This window comes from Aotus nancymaae, unplaced genomic scaffold (assembly GCF_030222135.1).
Source record: "Aotus nancymaae isolate 86718 unplaced genomic scaffold, 86718_ANA_hifiasm-v0.15.2.pri h1tg000030l, whole genome shotgun sequence".
NCBI classification, from domain to species: Eukaryota; Metazoa; Chordata; class Mammalia; order Primates; family Aotidae; genus Aotus; species Aotus nancymaae.
The window spans coordinates 34,075,940-34,095,870 of NW_026988443.1; the positions used below are offsets into that span (position 1 = coordinate 34,075,940).

The window sequence follows — 19,931 nt, forward strand, 5'->3', positions numbered from 1 at the left end:
CGGAGCAATGCCTGGAGAGAATTCCCCTTTTCTGGGGCTGTTTGATGTCTGAATTTTGAAGATTTATATCAAAAGCGAGAAAAGCAGTGTTATGGGAAGGTGGGTTAAGGCTCTTGCTCCGCTTTTAAGCAAATGCTTAAAAACAAACAAATCCTGATTAGGGTGGCTGGACCTGGACCACCTCCTTTATAACTACTGTATGCCCTGCCTGGACTTGGGATGTCTTCTTTTAGATTCAGGATGGGCTAAGAGTGAAACAAACTTCAAAGTTTCTCTTATTTTCCCCCAAACAACAGGGAAGGCACAGACCCCAAATTATTCATTCAGCAACCTGAGGAATAATCAGAGGAGGTAAAAATTGTAGCCTATCACTGCAGATAAAACTTCTCTAATAAAAAAAATTAAAAATAAAAGAACTGAGACATTTCCTGAAAGAAAGGGACAAAATTATTTTTGAAAAATCAAATGACAGTGAATTGTAGTGGAGAACCTTGCAAATCAGCAAAGTGAAGCTGGTAAGTCTCACTTCCTATCCCCTCTTAGTGAATGTTTATATTAGCAGCGCTAAGGAGAGGCTGGTTGTGTGTTTTACTGGCACAGAAATCAGACGGCTGAAGGCTGTCATTCATGTACTCGTGTATTTAGTCTTCCAGCCTATCTCAGTCTTTTAACTACCGGCAGGCAAAAGAAAAAAACAAAAAGAGAGAGAGAGTGGGACTCATGTGGCAATCAGACTTTTAAATATATTGATTGGCCTAGTAGTCTGGAGGAGTGTATTTCATAAAGCCAAGAGTATGTGAATGCGGAAGTAATTTGGCCTAAACAAAAACAACGGCCTCAACAGCAAAAGCCTCCCAATGTACTGTGCTACTGTGCTTGGGAACCGCTGAAAGTGTCATAGGCAACACTAGATATTTAGACCAGGACATGCTGGGAATGCAGCTACCGAGACAGCTGTGTGCCATGTTTGTGAGGGTGACCATGAGTTGCCTTCCGTCCACTGCTTTTAGCAGGAAAACCGGTGATGTGGCAAACGGGAACAGAAGTATCTAGAATTGGTGTCACTAAGTAAAAATGCCTGGGGTAAAGGTACAAGGGAGGAAAGATCAGAGCGCGAGCATCAGCCATTCAGTGATAACAGCGTTTCCCATAGGAGGGGTCTGTGTCGAAAGGCAAGCAGGTGGTTAAGGCTTTGAGACAGTGAGGAAATGTCTCCATAGCAGATTTATCTGCCAGGCAAAAGTAGAACCTCTGCCTATTTAATGTCAATATATTAACGTGTCAGATACATTGTAAAAAATTATTACACGGTTTTTGAAAAGGGAAACATGCAAGAAGCCAGGGAAATTTAAAGGAGGTGATTTTGTGAGTGCTTGAGAGCGGAAAAGAAAAGGGAGCAAAAACTCATACCACAGGGCAGCGAGTTGGTGGGGCGGGCGAGGGGGTGTGTATTTAACTAACTTTGTATTTTGCGACACATTGTTTTCATTTACAGCTATGTCTAACAAATGATCACGTTTGACATCACTGATAAATGCAACACTGTCTATAGCCTATGAGAAAACCAGGGGGCTCAACTCCACTGAGGCCTCTGCCTACGCATTTGTTTAGGGACGGGGAGTTGAGTATATATTTTTCTTCTTAGTAAAATTATCTGCCAGAGAAACAATGAAGTATGAACAAGTACTATTTGGAATGTGCATGCCTGTATATGCTTTTAAAATGCTAATTGTTGCATTCCAGGAAACTTTTCAATATATATATGCATATATATATCTTTGTAATTTCAGTGAATTTTTAAAACTACTATCGCAGGTTGAAAACCATTGCACCTGTCCACTTGCGCACACCATACATCGAAAAGCAGGAGTGTGCTTTTCTACGGGTCTCTATGAAACCCCCAGACAAGAGGCATAGTTAATTACTATGGAAGTTATACATTTCGTAGCCTTCTTCTCTAACACAGTAATTTTTATTTAAAAAGGAGACTAAACAGAAGTCAGGGGTAGGTGGTTCTCCATGACTGCACATAATAATAATAATGATTTTTTTTTTTTTTTTTAATGCACAGCTCTCACATAAATTTCATTTTGTGAACACACTGGTAAGTACACGTTGCTGGGGCTTCCAAAATGTGGCGTATCCCACTGATGGCTCCAACTTGCGAGTGGGCTCAGTTCTGTAATTGGAATGAAAGGAATTTTAACACTATTTAGACAAAGACTTAAACGCAGCGTAAAGGGGAAAGCTAAATTTCCTCATGTGATTTCTTCTTTTTTTTTTTTTTTTTAATTTAGAGACTTGTTTGTAATGAACGGCACTTATTCAGGATTTAGGAGCTCTTTGTAAAAAAAAAAAAAAACAAAAAACATGTATTCATGTGCCACTCCCAATATACTTCAAAGTTTTCAGTAATCGTTGTTTCTAAAAATGCCTTTTACTAGGAGTCAACCTTCACTTACAACCAGCCACTCAAACCCCATTTTTGCCAGCACCTCTGTACTTGACTTTGTAAAGTTTGGGGGCCCAAACCTGCTTATTATATTCAACTGCCTCGTAGATTCCTATCAAAATGCTTACTTGCTGCACAAGTGTATTTTTCTCCCAATCCAGGCCTCATTCATCTTAATTGCAATAACTACATCGTGAATATCACTCTTATTTTGAGAAGGTGTTTGTCTAAAATCTTTCATTGGATGATGAGATTTTTGTAAAAGCGTTCTGTCCATTTCTGCTTCTTCAGAGAGAGATTGTGTATCTCTTGTGATCGGGGAAAAAAAAAAGAAATATCTGAAGTCAAGAACACTGGTTTCAATCACATGAGGGAAGGTTTACTATTAAGAATTTTGTTAAGCAAAATTAAGTGTGGATTCAGGAGCCTGTCCAAACTGGTACATAAAGGAAGGTCAAAATGTCAAGGGTATACACTGCCTTCATGTTCTATGAAAAATAGGCAGGAAGGCCAGATGATAAACTGGCCAGAACTTAGCAGCACCAAACACAACCTGTTTTCTTGAAAATAAGGCTTTCGGTCAGAGTTGCAATATTATCTTTTTTTTCACTTAAGAACTGAAAAAAAAAAAAGACAAAACAAAAGTCACCGTGTTTGGTTATATTTTCAAAACAGTGCTGGCTTTGTCTAATGTTCTATTAGTGTGCTAGGGGAAGTTGACTAAGAGTGCAAACTGCATGCATTTGTAACATTAGTTTCATGAATTTGTGTCATTTAAAAATAGGTCAATGCTTAGGAGTCCTACTAGTGAAGGTAGTTTGAGTCTTTTCAAGTGATCTTTAAGTCAGCCCCCTTACACAGCCAATTTTGGGGTAAATACCAGTAAATCAAAGCACAGCCTATATTCCACACAGGTATTATTCTCTGCTTTTATTTCTGGGGATAACATGATCAGAAATCATTACCAGCTCATCTAAGTAGAGAAGTTCTCCACTGAATATTCACGGTGAAATGTGATTTGCTAACACAGTTTAAACCTGATATGTACTTGGAACTATATAGAAGGGGTGGATTTTCTTTTTTCCTATTTAAGACAAATGACCTTCGATGTTAAAGAGAAAAGCAAAACAAAACAACTTTGATTTGTCTAAAGTGTTTATGTTAAATCTTGTCAGGCCTTGCTAACAAGAAAATCACGGTGTATAAGAGAAGGAGGAAAAATAATCAGCTTTAGTGAAAAGGCAAGTGTTGTTTCTCTTTACCATTAAATGCATATGTGCCCAAGCCACCTCTCATGCGCCATGTTTGTCGGGCTCTTCTGTCTTTGGACGGGTTTGCTCCTGATCAGAAGCGTAGGGCCACGTTCAGGAAGCCTATTCCACTGTTTGGTTTTGCTTTTCCCACCAAGGGTAATTATGGCTCAACTCATTTGAAAACTGAAAACTTTGGGGAGAAAAAAAAATGAGGTCATAATTTACATCTATATTAAATATTGCTAATCCCTATATGGGGCCAGCCTCCTCACACCTCAACAAACAGCCTGTAATTTCGCCCTGAATGACTGCCTCCCTATTCCTCCCTGAATCCTTCTACTGGAGAAAAGGATGCATTTTACACTTTTAATGAGGTTGTTGGGCCCAGTTAAACTGTACACTAAGAAACTGAGTACAGAATCAAAAAAAAAAATGCCGTTTATTATTGTAGATTATTCTTTTTCTTGATATAACCAGAATTGAAAATGAAAGAAAAGCACATAGGAACATCACGCGTGGTTAGTAACTCAAGATATAAAACAATTTTGCACAGCAAAATATGTAAAAGAAAAGTAACTGACAAGATTTTTTTATATTTATTGTGGTAAGATTTACTTTTCATTTCTTTTTAAAGACAGGATGTCAGTCCCTGAAAATAACATTTACTGATTATTGCCTTTAAAACTGTGGATTTTTTTTAAATTACAGAAAATCCAGTTCTGCACCACAATACAACTGTAAAAAAATCTGCATCATCTTAAAACTGTGCAGTAATGCCATTTTTATAACTGCATAAATTTTATTAGCGTTCTAAACAGTTTTGCAAATTTTTTTGTATTATATGCTTGCAGGTTATATCTTAGTGCAATTCAGTCCCAAATACTTTAATTTTGAAAAAAAAAAAAAACATACATTTTTTGAATGTAAAATACCCCTACAGATATAAACAGGGGCGTTTCCCCTTTTAATACTTTGGTTTTCAATACAGTCAGTGGTATAGCAAAGACTACACATACCCAACTTATATGTAAGTTGCAAGCACATGCTGTATAAGCTACTTTTTTTTAAACAGTCCCCTTGCAAACTCTACCCCCCTTAACATCACAACAGTAAACAATTTAGTGCATCAATCTTTTAAAAAATCTACAGCTAAACAGACCTAACTCTTTCAAATTTATCTATAACATTCCTTTATCTGTAGCATACATTTTAACTGGGCTAACAGATTATAAAAACTAGAATTAAATTATATACTAGAAACCCATAGCATTCCACATTTGACAATGACCAAAAGCCAAAAAATAGAAAACAAAAAAATAAAACAAACCAAAAATAATGGGGCAGGTTTCTCTTTTTAAAAAATAAATTTTAGACTGCTTTCGGCAATAGCACAATTTTAGTCCCCAAAGTGGGGCGTCGCTCTTATGAAAAAGAAAACATTAAGAGTTCTTCAGTGTTTGCCAGGTTAAATTTGTAACCCGTTCGGGTATTTTTGACAAGGAATGCCTTCAGTGCACTGGGAGGCTGAAGTTCTGAGTAACTCAAAGCAGTTTTGGAGCAGATGCAAAATTTCATGGGAAGAAAGCTCTAAGGTTGCATTGTTTTGTTCTGAACTCAAAAAAGTCATGAGGCAATAAAACAAACGTATGAATGCCATGCTATAAGTCTTCGAACGTCCATTTCCAAGCCAAAAGAAAAAAAAGGAAAAAATAATTATACCGTACATGTCCAGCATGCAGGCTTTTTTTTTATTAATATAATGTCTCTTTTCCATAAAGTCTTTGAAACTGTTATAGTTCATTGTTGCTAAGACAAAGTAGCAAGCATAATAATGCATGAGATGAGAATGAGTTTTTTTTAATGGCAGACTAAACTTTCAGATTTGGCATCACAAGGCCAAAACTCACAAGTCACACCCAGAAGGTTGATGCAGGCTTGACTGTGGAAGGTTCATGAGGATTTTTTTTCTCTATTTTAGCATAACAATGCTAAAAAAAACCCCGATGGAACTCAGCACGCTGCAAGTCTATAACATTTCACATTTTTTTTCCTTTGCAAGCTCAATCTCACATGAAGAACTCAGAAGAAAAAAAAAAACCTTGTTTTTTTTTGTTTTCTCTCGGAGGAGATGGGTTGAGAGGAGTGAGGGTGGAGGTTGGAAAAAAGGTGGGCAACACAGCAAGCTCCAAAAGTAAAATTAAAAAAAAAAATCCAAACAAAATAAAACACACACACACACACACAGAAAATGAACACCAGCTCATGAACTGAAGGGGAAGAAGGAAAAAAAAAAGTTGTGAATGATGCAGGCTTCAAAGGTGAGCAACGTTTCACATGAAGAACTCTGCTGAGATCTTTGAACATTGTGCAAGTCCCGGGGTGGGGGGTGTAAAAAAAAAAAAGCTAGCAAGTTATGGAGAATTTCAGATTGGAAATCCATGAGCCAGACACCCATTCCCTCCCCAATTTAAAACAGCCACCGCCTCCACAAACTCGAGCAGGTGTGTGTGTGTGTGCGTGCATGTATATGTGTGTGTGTGCGTGCGTGTGTGTGTGTGTGTGTTAGAGGGCCAAACTCGGTCGGGGAGGGGGCGAGGTGGTGGCGAGCGTGGCTCTGGAACTAGCAAGCCCACACCCGAGCCGGACCCCCGCGGAGCACTTATCAGGGTGGCTAGCTGGGGTCGCGTGTCAGACTCACATGAAAAACTCGGGAGAGGACGGGTTGTCGCTGCTCGAGCCGTTTTCTCGGAAGCCGCTGCTCACCAACTTCTCGTATTTCTCCTTGTACGCGTCCCTCTCGCGCACCAGCCTGGAGATCTCCTGCTTGAGGTGGTCGACTTGCTGCAGCAGCTGGTTCTTCTCCGACTCCAGGACGTGTCTCTGCTGCACCCTCTTGAAGCGGCAGGACTGGGCATAGCCGCGGTTTTTCAGGGTCCGCCTCTTCTGCTTCAGCCGGATCACCTCCTCCTTGCTGACCCCGCGCAGCTGCCGGTTCAGCTCGCGCACCGACATGGTCACCAGCTGCTCGTCGGAGAAGCGGTCGTCGAAGTGCAGGCCGCCGCCGGCGTGGTGCGGGTGCAGGGGGCCCCCCGCCCCCGGCGCGCCCCCGCCGCCTCCTCCTCCTCCGCCGCCGCCGCCGCCGCCCCCAGCGCTGGCCGGGCCGCCGCCGCCCGCGCCCCCCGCGCCCCCGGCCGAGGCGGACGCGCTGCCCGCGGCGCCCGGCGCGCCGGCCGTCGGGTGGTGGTGGTGGCCGGCGGCGTGGTGGTGGTGGTGGTGGTAGTGCGGGCCCGCGCCGCTCTGCGCGGCTGCCGCGGCGATCACGGCGGACACCACAGCGGCGGCGGGACCCATCTCCTCGCCGCTGCCGCCCAGGGAGGCGCCGGCGCCGGCCCCAGCCGCCGCGGCCAGCTGCTGCGCCCCGCGCGCGTAGCCATCGAAGCCGCCCTGGAGCTGGTGGCTGTTGCTGATGAGCGCCTCGACCGCGTCCTCGGGGCTGAAGCCCAGCGCCTCGGGGTTGAGCTGCTGCGGGTAGCCGGTCATCCAGTAGTAGTCTTCCAGGTGCGCCTTCTGCTCGCTGCCCGAGCCCGGGCTGGGCGCCGAGAAGCTGGGGGAAGGGGGCACCGAGCTGCACGGCGTGCTCATGGGGGTGGAGGACAGCGAGCCCCCGGCGATGAGACGGCCGCACTGGCTGATGATGCGGTCGGTCTCCACCGGTTCCTTTTTCACTTCAAACTTCATCAGATCGAAGTCATTAACATATTCCATGGCCAAGGGACTGGTGGGCAGGTCGGAGTTGCTCATTGCCAGTTCTGATGCCATTCTCCTGCCGCCGCCGCCGCCGCCGCCGCCGCCGCCGCTCCGCCAGATGGGCTGCAGGAGAGGGGCCAGCGGGCTGTGCTGGGTGGCCAGCGGGTGAGCCAGCTTGCCGGGCTGGGGCGCTTCTAGCTCGCGCGGCGGTGGCTGGCCCGAAACCTCGGAGCGCGCTCACACCCCCCCGCCCTGCCCGCGCCCCCCGCGCCCGCCCTCCCTCCCCTTGCTCACGCCAATGTGCTCGCTCGCTCGCCCCGGCCCCTCCTCGCTCGCTCGCTCGCCTCCGTGCGCGCCGAGCCGGCGACTTCAGGCTCGGGAAGGTCCTCCGCGGGCTGCGGCTGCGGCGGCGGCGGCGGCGGTGGCGGCGGCAGCGGCGGCGAAGCCGGAGGAGCCCAGCCCGGTGCGCGGCGTCCCCCGCTCGCCGCTCCGCTGCGCGCTTTGCATAAGGAAGGGCTCGCCTTGCCGGCCCGGGCTGCAGGCGGGGCGCGCGCGGCGGCCGCTCGGGGCTGGAGGCGCGGCGGGCGGCAGTCCGGGCGGCGCGAGCCTTGGCACGGGGGAGTTAACACTTCATGCTTCTCGCCTCCTCTTCTGCGTGGCTCTCTTTTATTATTTTTTTTTTCTTTCCTCTCTCTCCCTCTCGCGCGCGCTCTCTCCCTCCGTGCAAAGTGCAAGGCAGAGGTGCAGCCGGGCTGGAGGAGAGGGAGGGGGGAGTTGAGTTCTTTCTTGCCTTTTTTTTTTTTTTTTAAAGAAAAAAAGCAAAATAGCGAAGTCCTGGGGAGAGACGAGGCAGAGAGCAAAGGGGGGAGGGGGAGGCCAAGCCGACGAGCAGCCCGAGCTACAGCTAGAAGATGAAAAAAGATTTTAAAGCCTCTGATCCAGCAAGAAGAGTTTAAAGCAATTGCGGAGTTTTATAGCACTCGTGACGTCAGGGCCAAATGAGAAATTGACTGGCACTCCAGACCAATGGGAGGCGGCGAGAGCGGCTGCGATTAGCATAATAGTATAGAAACAAGGAAACTTTTCGGAGCTGTCAATCAGGGCCCAATCAGCTGACTGTCAGCTGGGACGGGCTGGCTTAACCCTTCCTGCGCCGCTGCCTACCCGGGAGGTAACGAGCCCCCACGCAAAGTTTGGTGTAATCGGGGAAGGAGTTTTTCCAGAGGGGCTTCGGGAATCCGAGCGGACCTGGAAGGAACGGTTTGCTTTTTTTTTTTTTTTGGAGCGCGAGGCAGGCCTGACATCCGGAGCCCCAGCTCGCCGGGCGCTCACTTTGCTGTTATTGGCCTGACTCCCCTCCCCTGCCTGCCCTCCACCCCCAGGATTGTGAATTCGCCTCCTTGCTTCTCCTCCTCGCGCCACCTCTGGCACCCAGGTGTCTGCCGGGGAACCTTCCTTCTCTGAGCCTGGCCCTGTCGGGCGCTCAAACTTGGTCCCAACTCTTTGTCCCGGTCTCCGACGCCCGTGCAGGGAAGGGGCGGGGAAGGGAGGGATGCGCCGGGGTGCCAGGGTCGGGACTTGGCGCGCGACGCCGCCGGGTCGTGCGCCTGCCCGGAAGGCTGGGAGTCCGTGGAGAGGGAAAGCCCATGTTATCACTCTTTTTAAAAGAAGGTAAAGTAAGTTGTTGAGGGGCCATTCTTCACGGGGGGACTGGCTGCCCGCAGGCGTCCCTTGCCCTTGGTCGGAGCGAGCGCCTCTGCGCGAGAAGTCCGGGGAAGCTCCCAAGTCAGGTCAGCGGGACTCAGCCCTCCGGCTCCTAACTGGCCGGAGTTTGGCCTTTGAGACTCTATTGCGCGCTCGCTCTCGCTCTCTTTCACACACACACACGGTCACCCATCCCCTTACGAAATCTGACCTCTGTTTATCAGGGTCAGGCGCGCCCTTTGCACTTTTACGTTTCCTTTAATTATTTTGGACTTGATCGTGAAGGGGAGCAAGGTGGAGAAACAATACCCCAGCCCTCACCAGCTCCCCTCGAAGGGTTAAAATTTAAACCGCAGTTTCTCGAACTAGCCCGGAAACCCAGAGTGGGGGTGGGGTGGGGGAGGCTGCTCCCCCCACCCCCCAGTTGCAAATGCTAATAACGAGTTGTTTTCCAGATCGATTCTGTTAAAGTTTATGAAAAAAAAGAAAAAAGAAAGAAAAGAGAAAGAAGGAAACCAACAATTCTGTTTCTAAGATTTTAAAGCGATAGGCAAATCGAAGAAGCAGAGATTTATTTGGAGAGAAAGCTCCTGAAACCGACTCAGCCTTTTGGAAGACCAGCCCGCCCACTTGGAAGTTGGGACTGTTGATTCCTTCAATTAGCGAAATGCATTTGGTGCTGTTAATCGTATTTATTTTACTTTATGAGAGTGGGGAGACGCTAGGAGGGTGCCTTAAAAAAAATATTCTGAAAAGCCTGCAAAAGGATCGAAGAGTGGAAACTATTGTTGGAGCGAGTTGGTTTTTGCCTCAACAGCGCCACCTTTCGGCAAAGGTCAGTTGAAATTGATCCGTGTCCAGTTTTGTCGATGAAGTGAAAAGCAGCTGGTTACCCAATGTAGGAGAAGGAAAGAGGCGCAGAAAGTTAGTTTGATTGAAGTAGGAGAACCCGACCCTGTAGGAAAGGGGCTGAAGAAAGTGCTGGCAGATACAGGGATCATTTTTTCCCCCTCCTCTTCTCCTTGATTGTTGACAAAGAGGTCCGGGACACAGACGCCTTCAGGGTGTAATTTCTGCCTGAGACCTTTGCAAGAGGATCCCAAGTAACAGGGCCCCAAACCCTTTAAAAGTGCCAGGATGAATTTTCAACGGGCTTTATGGCAATATCAATAGAATTAAAGTTACTTGTAATTCAGTGATAAATGAGATGTCTCTAGTAAGTAAGATTAAGTGCCCTGCTATAAAGTTGTTTATCTGAAAAGTAATTCTCAGAAAACCTGACTTCTGACACTTAGTCATATATTAAGCCAGCGTCTTGAACATTGCACTTCAGAATGGTCTTCCCCACCCCGCAGCATACTTCGCTATTTATAACAAGAACCTCAGGTGTCTCCAACTTGCTCCTTGCACCAGATTAGACCTGTGCGAATTTCTCTGATCATAGTAGCCTTCAGTTTCAGCAAACCCAGGAGACTCCCCAAAAGATATGTAGGCACATTGTAATCTGAAAAGGGCAGCGCTGTTGGTATTTTTCAGACAAGTATTTTTTCTTTTCATCGTGACTGCAGAGAAGTTGTTTATAAGCGTAGTTTTGGTTTTGTAGGAGCACTTTGTTGGTGGAATAAACTATGTCTGTTACCAGTTTGGGGAAGAAAGAGTGAAAATTGTATCAATATTTATGCAACCTAGCAGAATTCCCTTGCTTTCCTTCTCTTTAACAATATTTTACCTAGTAATGAAGTTAAGGGATTACAGTTTATGTATTTAGAGGAAAATCCACAGTTTAAATTACATAAGTATTGTGTCATTTAACATTGTTCGTAACTATAGTTTTCTAGGTCTTCTTAAAAGTCAGTAGTCACAAATGTCTGAAGTTTATATTTTTCATGTAAAATATGAATGTATGTATATTTAGAAAGAATTTATTTTTTGTTTAGGATATATTTTTAATCCTTTTGCATCATATTTGTGTTAAAAGCTGTAAGGTATGATCATTGCCTCTGAAAACAGTATTATAATAAATAATAAATAATATTTTATAAACAAAATTTGCTAATGATGAAGACTATGCCATATACATTGATGGCTGAGTATCTAATTATTGCATTGTTATATATCATTTCTAGAAATTAAATGCCCATGTTTGGGCAGCTCAATATATTATTATCTGAACATTTTTATGGTTTATTTATGTACACTGCTGTCAAGCCATGGTATTTTTATTTCTCTTATTGCAAGGTCTTTTATAGTCTCCCATTTTCTCTTGGAAAAAAAAAGGATCAGAATTATTATTTTTTAGATGTGTAGCAGTAGTGCTCTTAGGCTTGTAACTTAATTCTCATTTCTCTCCTTTTTACATTATTATTTAGTGATTCACAGGGGTGTCTAAACATTTACAGTTCTCTGTTAGCAGCGTTTCTTTTATAACAATTGAGCTCTCTCATTTTAATTAGTACTATTCAGGTTTTTGATTCTGTACAATTACAGTGGGCCACGTTTCTTTAGACTTCTTTGCTGACATTGTTTGTTTCACTTCTATCCAAGCCAATCTAATCCAAATACAATGTGAACTGTGTTTTCTTACTGCTTAACGTCCCCTTGCTATATATACTCTAGTAATCTCTGTAGAACAATATACAGTAATTTAGAAACCATGCATTTGTCATTATTGACCAATTCAGACCAGTAGTATTAAAGTTTCTGAAAGCAATGAATATTTATAGAAGATTTTTGAGGGGGAGGAGGTCATGGGTCGCAGCACATAGAATATTGTGACACAGTAACATCAGAAACACAATTGTAGACTTATATCAGTACCTGCATAACAACTTCATGCAAAAATGGAAAACAAAACCCCTGTTCATGTCCAAATTACAGAGATTAAAAGCTTAAAGAAATATATTTTTCCTGATTGTGAGTGATAGCAACTCAAAGATATCATGCAGGAATCAGACATACATAATGTGAATACAACGGGATGCATCAGGTACAGTCTCTGAACTCATTGTTTAGGAGCTGATTTTATGGGGCAGAACTAACTAGTGCCCACTAAATTTCACTCTGAAACCAACTAAATTGATTTGAGAAAGAGTTCTTCAGAGTAACTGGATGATAAGGCGTACACGGTTCTTAGGTTTAGTGTTAGATAAATCCTTTTAGCAGTCTTCAGTTAGCAGGGTAAGTAAATCACAAATCACTGTTAGCAGATTCATGGAAGAAAATTAATAGAATCAGAGGAGATAATCTGATAAGGGCAGAATTGCTGAGGAAATAGTCTTGCCTCATATTGGAGGATGTGAAACAACAGTCTGATTACTAGGAGTCATTATGAATAGGTGAATTATGTGCTAAATAATCATCAGAGTAATTCAGCATTTATTAATTCTTTTCTCTTTAAGCAATTCACAGTTGTAAGTTAAAGCCGCTCTCTCTTTCAAGACACATCTTTTATAATTTTTATTAGAGGTAATTTATTATTTGCATTACCTGTATTTACTTCATAATTGAACATTTTGCATTCAAATTTATGTAATGCATTATGCTTGAGAATATATTTCTGCCTGATTAGCATAAACAGTCACTTACCTCATGAATTACTAACAAAGTTTATCTTAAAATATAGGTTTTTTTATTAAGTGGAACACAAACATATGTACAATAAATTCTGATTTTCCAGTGCAGTTACAGAACAACTCACATTTGGTTACGGGGAGGCGAGGGAGGAAGCCAAATACAGACAAATGAGATGTGTAGGTTTCTTTCCAAGGGTGTCATTTAGATGGGGCCATATATGTACGGCGGGGTAGGGGGCAACGTGAAGGAGAAGGCCTCAGGCTTTTCATATACTGTTTGGATTGGGTGATCTTGACATGAAATGTGAATTGTGGAAAAATCTGTAATTAGTGATCTCTGCCTTTGCAGAGAACCATGATAACAAGTACATTAGCACTGGAAGAATTTGGGGGTCTTATCTTATGTTTGTTTCATTTATTTGCTTATTTGTTTCTGTCTCTACAGGGTTCTTCCTTGGAAAACAATACACATCACTTAATGAAATCCTCGTTTGTTTTGCACAACAGATGGAAAAAAATCAGATGTTTTCTTCAATGAGAATTCTGTGAAGGTGTACCAGCCTTCTTCTCTTTCTTCACCCGACAAAGACCTCCAACACAGCCTCACAGATCGGAAGTGTTGAATACATCATTTTATGCGCACACAAACGTGGGAGTGAAAGGGCTTCTTTGGGTTTTAGACAATAGACAGAGCTATAAAATCATCATGGGGCCTATTTTCCCCATTCTTGTCCTTTTAAATCAACAGATTTCCCGGGTTTCTTTTTTTTTCCCCCCGACTTTCCTTTTCCAGGGCACAGGTATCTCCTTCGAGTTTTCTTTTCCTTCAGTGAGGGTCTCCTTTGTGAATCCTTCTTCCACAGTCATCCTTTTTGATCCTATTCACAGCCCATACTGGTGAGGGAATTTGTCTCAAAAGCATTCAGCCCTTCAAAGATTTTTATTGTGGTGAACTCAGAACTAAAACAGAAATAGAAAAAGGGACCTGATGTGGGGACGATCTTTCTGCAGGTTGCGTCTTTTATGCATGCTAACTCAGAGGACAGGCTCCTTGGCGGTAGTGTGGTAATGCTAGCTCTGACCCTCCTTCCTAGCCCTGGGCGTGGGGTGATTCATCGCTCCTGTTCCAAAGGCATGTAGCAGCCATTCGACCTGGGAAAGAAATGGAGTTTTAGAAAATCCAGACCAAACACAGAGACTCCTGTGATTACCAGGATGAGTATGGCAATGCAGGTGGCTTCTGAATTTCTGTTTCTAAATTTGTTTGGCTGAGGGCCCTGAGCAAAGGCATCCCTTATGGCCCTGTTTTATACCTTAGTTCTTGGTGGCATCATGGGTGTTGCTGATCTCTTTGATGTGTTTTTCTGCGCATTGAAAGCACCAGACATGCCATGTGACACCCTAGCAGCATCCCCTACCATGATGGAATGTCCCTAGTCTGACAAAAGAATAGAAAACTGGGCTAACCTCCCCATCCACCCAAAATAAAATTAGAGTAAAATTTATAAACCTAATATTTTTTATTTAATAACTTTATAAAACAGTGATACGTGCTCCTTGTTAAATATAAACATTTGAACAGGACAGCAATAGGAGGACATGCAATAAAAGAACTGCTATCCCTCATCTCTACCCCGGTCCCTTAGCCCTGGTCGCAAGGGTTACCATCTGTAATAGTTGGGGTATATGGGTATAGTTTTTACAGAATGGCATCAAACACGTACATAGTTCTTTACCTTGTGCTCCCTTTAAAATACATTCACTTTAACAATCTCAGAAAGAGATTTTGGGCACTTCTCTCTTTGGCAGAATTCACCTAATGGCACCTCAGACTGGGGAAGTTTGGTGATCTGAGCTTAATATCGTCCTTGTAACCAGTGTGGGAGCTTGAATCTGGTTTAATGAGCTGGCAGCATTCAGGGACAACTTCTCCACAAGGCCCAACAGACACATTTCTTGGGGCCCACAAGACTGTTTAGGGTCCTCCAAAACATGAAAAAGTTTTAAAAATAGAAGTGAAAGGGGAATGGAGTGCAGCATAGATTACGTCTGTTATACCAACACAGTCGTAAAATATAATTGAAAATAGTTTTCAATAGAACAAAAGGTCCACGGACGCGAAGTGCCCAGAGCCCACAAAACTCCACACGACTCCACCTGTATGTACTTATCACACCTAATGATGGGGTGATGTCAATTTTACCTCCCATTATGTCCATCTATATTCCCAGAGTTCTTGAGGTTGTCAGGAAAGCTTGTTTAACATGAAGTCGTAATTCATATTCCCTTCTAAAACTTAGCCTTGAATTTTTTTTTTTTTTTTTTGAGATGGAGTTTCCCTCTTTTATCCCAGGCTAGGGTGCGATGGCACCATCTCGACTCACTGCAACCTCCGCCTCCCGGGTTCAAGTGGTTCTCCTGCCTCAGCCTTCCAAGCAGCTGGGATTACAGGCATGCGCCACCACACCTGGCTAATTTTGTATTTTTAGTAGATACGGGGTTTCTCCATGTTGGTCAGGCTGGTCTCAAACCCCCAACCTCAGGTGATCCACCCGCCTTGGCCTCCCAAAATGCAGGGATTACAGGGTAAGCCACCATGCCCGGCCCCTTAACCCTGATTTTATAGACTCATGAGGCCATGTATAATAAGTGCTTCCGTGCCACAGAGTCTTTGGGAAGTTGGAGGGAGCCAATATGACACCCCTTCCCTGCTTTTTGTTTTTCATTCAAAATATAGCCAATGTCTTCAACTTTTCCACACAAGTTTCGGTTTCAAGTGCCCACTCCTTCTGGTTACCAACTCCCAGGTGGGTGCATCTGGTTCCTTCTGCCCTCCAAGGGTTCAAGTTTCAGAACGGAACCCAGATACCCAGGTGGGAGCTTTTCATCCCAGGGTGAGCACCTGTGCTCCGCCTCCTTAAGCTGCAGTCTGTCTGCTCCTAATACAGCCCATAATTTCACCAGCCTCTCCGGCAGACACCTAACAGTGGTGACTCATCATGCGTGAACAGTGGACTCAAGCCCAGGCTTTTTTTTTTTCTCACATTCCCCCCATCCTAGATTTGTGTGCTTGTTTTTGAACTCAAGCACAGAAATTCATAGCAATCCTCCATAAGTTTCATGTCTTTAGATTCAGTCCGTTCTGGGCTTGTCTAAATCGCTTTGGATCTAGAATCTGCCATCAACTAGTTTTAATTTGTTTTTCAGCTCAGTGCCAGTGGCACATGAAATTGATGTGCTTTTTATGACTTAACCTCACAGAGCCAGGTCTGACATCTACAAGTTGGGTATTGTCAGGATTAGAGATTGTGCCTCTGGAATGTCTCCTGTGGTGTGGGCCACAGAGAAGCTCATAAATGGTTGGAGCTTTTCTGAATTTCCTGCTCTTCCCGAATTACTGATAACGACATTGCAAGGGACAAAGCCCTGTGGCATCTCAATGGAGACTGCCTCCGAACTCCCAATGATGACACAAAGTGACCCACCTGATTCAAGTCCCCTAATCGACATTTAAATGGACTCTGCCTAATTGGTAATTGGAGTCATTTTAAACTAAAGGACCCTATCTGGAAGTATACATATGCCTTTCTAATCCATTTTCAAATAACTTCACTTTTGTATGGTGTAGGCAAAGCTCTCTGTTGAAGAAGACAGATTACTCGATAATTGTGTCACATTTCACACCTGCCTGTGTCCTTGTCAACCTTTGCCCTGTCAAAATACATAGTAGTTATCCAAAGCTGGGATCTCAGAGACTAATAAAAAATAGATGTAACCTAGAAAAGCTGAGCAGAAGCGCTCTGTGTATGTATGCGTAACAACATGTTTGAAATCAGTTCTTTCCTCCCTGTTTTATCTCTGGTTTAGATCACCAACTTCCCTGCCATCTCCTGACACCAATTTTGAAGTCGGGGGTCAGAGGCATTTTCTTAAACAGAAGAGTTCAGAGTTTGAGTGTCCACCTTTGAGCCGCACCTAGTCAGCTCCATGATGTAAATATACAGGCTTTCGCAGTCTCCTGGGCCAGGATCCCACCTCACCCCCTTTCAGAGAAATCTGGGAATGAGAAAGGGAACCAGCCCATGAGTGATTCATGACCTGCTGTCTGTGTCCTGCCTGAGAACGCATAGCTCTGGCTGTTTCAGCAGACCCAGCCCGGGATCCTCAGGGATTGGAAGGAGTGATGGGGACCCTTCAGGGAAGCGTCACTGACTGTTGACTCTCTAAAGCTGCTGATTAGGGACTAGGCTTGGTGGCTGTCACAGTGTGAGCACAAGCAGTTGGGGTGGCAGAAGAGACCAGACTGGACACAGCATCTGAGGTCAGCACTCAAGTCCCCCTCTGATTCACCCTCTGACCTCGGCAAAGCCCTTCACTCTCTTCCTTCAACTCATTTTTCAGGCTGCAAATGGACTGACCTGTGTGAAAAAGTTAAACCTGCTTGCCTGGAAGGAATGTTCCTAGCCATTTGAGGCTGAATACAGGGTAGGTATAAATAGGGACCAGACTCCCACAGACAGACGGAAGCTGGCATGCTGGGCTGTCATAGAGCATTGATGGGTCATGGTAGTAACGTTGGAATATCTTCAAGGTGAAAACAACAGATACAGCAAGGCAGGGTCAGAATGGCACAGCCAACCCCTCCTGCATCTCCAGACCAGAGGATGCTATTGTTTTAGGGATATTGTTTGGAGCCTTTGGTGGCAGCACAGTGAGGAGGACCACTGGGCAGAGAGACATACCCTGGAGGTGCCTGTTGCCAAAATGAGGATGTGAATCCTGCTGTGCCCCAAAGTGTAAGACCTTGGGCAAGTTAGCTGACCTCTCTGAACCCGTCTTTTTCTGGGTAAGAGGTAGACAGGGATTTTGTGATCATGATGAGCATGTAAACCGAGTATTTGGCATGGTGCCTGCCCCGAGTGAACGCTCAATAGAGCAGGCTCTGTTAACACGTGCCAGCGACTCTGCCCACACTCTATACACGTCATTTCACGGTATGGGGCCCAGGGCATACTAGGAACTCGAGAAATATAATAGTTTCCCCTCTTCTGTCTGTTCTGTTCCTGCCTTAAAGTTGTAGTTACCTCTTAGCCTGGCCTCTTTCTCTCTGTCTCCCCTAAGTCTTTGGGGGATTTTGCCCCCTCTTTCCATGTTCCCTGCCCTCTGTTTTATTTCCTGGCTAATTTTGACTCTTCTTTAGGTCTCAGGTTTCCTCTTAAAAGCCTTACTTGTGTTCTCTTTGCCCACTAGCCCAGGTGCCCACTATCTCTGCCAGTTGTGTTTGAGTGCTCAGCATGCCCCACGCGTTCCCTACCCACATGTGAACTTCTTAAAGCCAGGGAATGCCACCTCTCATCTCTCCATCTCCTGTGCCTCTACAGAGCTCAGCATACAGTAAGTGCTCAATAAAAATTTATTCACTGAAAACCACACTGTCTGATTCCTCGCTTCTTTTTATTTTGAAGCTCGAACCTACACAGAATGTCCTGCCAAATGTCCCAGAAAACATGACTTTGAAAGGCACAGCGTGACTGGCAGCCACGTTACAACACGGCACTTCTTACCTTCGCCTCTCACTAGTCCAATTGGCGCATTCTTCAATTACCAAGACGCTTATCTTGCTCCCTCATTAGCATATATTCCTTAGATGGAATTGAGTGGAAAACATGGTTGAGATATGTGAGCACTGGAACTGAAGTGGGCTGGAGTAAAATCTTGCTGGCATGGGTTTTGGATGAAGGGAGGCTTCGGAGTAAGTGCCTGAGCGTAAGTGGGGCATCCTATCCCAGCACTGTCTGCTGCTGCTAGAGAGAGCCCTTGTGCAGCTTTGAGTCACGCCTGCTTTCCCAGGGCTTCATGGCACACAGACACTACTTTGTAAGCTTCAGATAAGAATGCAAGGCCCGCCCTCATTTCCACATGCCCAAGTCCTGCCCGTTCTTCAAGGCACAGCTTCTGCGTGACATGGCGTTGCACCTGAAGCTCTGAGCAGAGTGTCTGGCATCTATTAGTAAAAGGTTGATACTAATACTAAGCCCCCAAGCTCCAGAAGCCCTCCTCAGCTTCTACCTTGCATTCCTGGATCCCCACGGTTGTTCCTAGACCTCTCTTTGGGAGCCTTGCAATGTATCCATCAGGTAGAGTATCACCTTGCTGACTGTGTGATCTTAGAAAAGTTCTTGATGTGCTTTTTGAGTGTCATTATCTTCATCTGTGTAATGGAATGTCAGTTCACCCTCTTTGGGTTGCAGGTGAATAAACTTTGACCTGAATTTGCTTAAGCAAAAAGGGTTCTCATTGGCTTATATGGCCCAAAGGTCTAGTTGGGGTCGGGGGTGATACAGTGTCACTGGAACCGGCTTCCTTCCATCGGTGTGAACTCCAGACCAAGGCTCTGCATAAGACTGTGATAGCTGTAGTAGTTCCAGCCTTTAATCCTCCTTTGCTGAGTTCACGGGAGTCAGGGGTACTCACAGTTGGGTTGCATGGGTCTCGTTCATTTGACTGCTTATGTGCCCACCCCTGAGCCAACCCCTATAACACAGAGATGAAATATCTGATTGGCTCAGACTTGGACTCAGATATGGCATGGGGCAGGGGCCTGGAGAATTCTCTGAGCCTGAGTGTGATGGAAAAGTTGTCACCCAGGACGACACTGAGGAACCCACCATGAAATGACAGCATCACTCGTAGCCACTCCGACATGATACTCACCTGCTCCTTGCCCTAGGTTTTAACTCATCAGATTGTCTCAGCAACCCTATCAGATACTATGTGCTGCTGTTATTTACACTTGACAGAGGATGATCCTAAGGTAACCCTTAGTTTCCCCTTAGGTACTGCCTAAGAGGGCTTTTCCAAGGTCACATGGCAGGTGTGGTACAAGATGTAAACCCAGGGCTGCAAAGTTTGCACACACAACTACTTTCCTTTAGTAAGCATTGTAGGAGGGAGCCAGTCAAGAAACAGAAAAGTAATAACATAGATAAGTAGCATATAATATAATATGATATAATGTACTATGATATAGTATAGTATCATTTAATACAGTATATTACTATATAATATAGTAACATATGTCATACATGCTATCATGGCAAGCACTGGTAAATGGTCCATCTTTGTATCTATCCCTAAGACATCTGTTGTGAGTGTGTCTCAAGGAGGTGTTGAGTGAGTGTTGACCAGCCGACCAAGTGAATC

At 44.7% G+C, this 19,931-nt stretch overlaps 1 protein-coding gene and 1 long non-coding RNA gene across 4 annotated transcripts; one reads left to right on the forward strand and one right to left on the reverse strand.

Annotated features, from left to right (window-relative positions):
• Positions 1-1,950: 1,950 nt before the first annotated feature.
• Positions 1,951-8,428, reverse strand: MAF (MAF bZIP transcription factor). The gene is made up of 2 exons (XM_021671055.2): positions 6,404-8,428; positions 1,951-2,179 (listed from the first exon to the last, which is right to left on the reverse strand). Exons 1-2 carry the CDS (start codon positions 7,522-7,524, stop codon positions 2,086-2,088), a joined length of 1,215 nt encoding a protein of 404 aa, XP_021526730.2. The 5' UTR covers positions 7,525-8,428; the 3' UTR covers positions 1,951-2,085.
• On the forward strand, positions 8,069-18,144 carry LOC105726638 (uncharacterized). 3 transcript variants are annotated; one of them, XR_001109600.3, is made up of 4 exons: positions 8,069-8,623; positions 9,612-9,991; positions 13,174-17,213; positions 17,979-18,144. It is a non-coding gene; the product is annotated as an uncharacterized LOC105726638 (long non-coding RNA). The 3 variants fall into 3 exon arrangements; XR_001109599.3 differs by lacking the exons at positions 8,069-8,623; positions 17,979-18,144 and adding an exon at positions 8,641-8,887 and having other exon boundaries at positions 13,174-13,473; XR_001109601.2 differs by lacking the exons at positions 8,069-8,623; positions 17,979-18,144 and adding an exon at positions 9,032-9,123 and having other exon boundaries at positions 13,174-13,473.
• The last annotated feature ends 1,787 nt before the right edge of the window (positions 18,145-19,931 follow it).

Coding starts and splice junctions, on each gene's coding strand:
- MAF (XM_021671055.2), bottom strand. CDS start 7,524: ATGGCATCAGAACTGGCAATGAGCAACTCCGACCTGCCCACCAGTCCC. Junction 2,180..6,403: donor TCCTCTCCCGAGTTTTTCAT/GTGAGTCTGACA, acceptor TTCCAATTACAG/AACTGAGCCCACTCGCAAGT.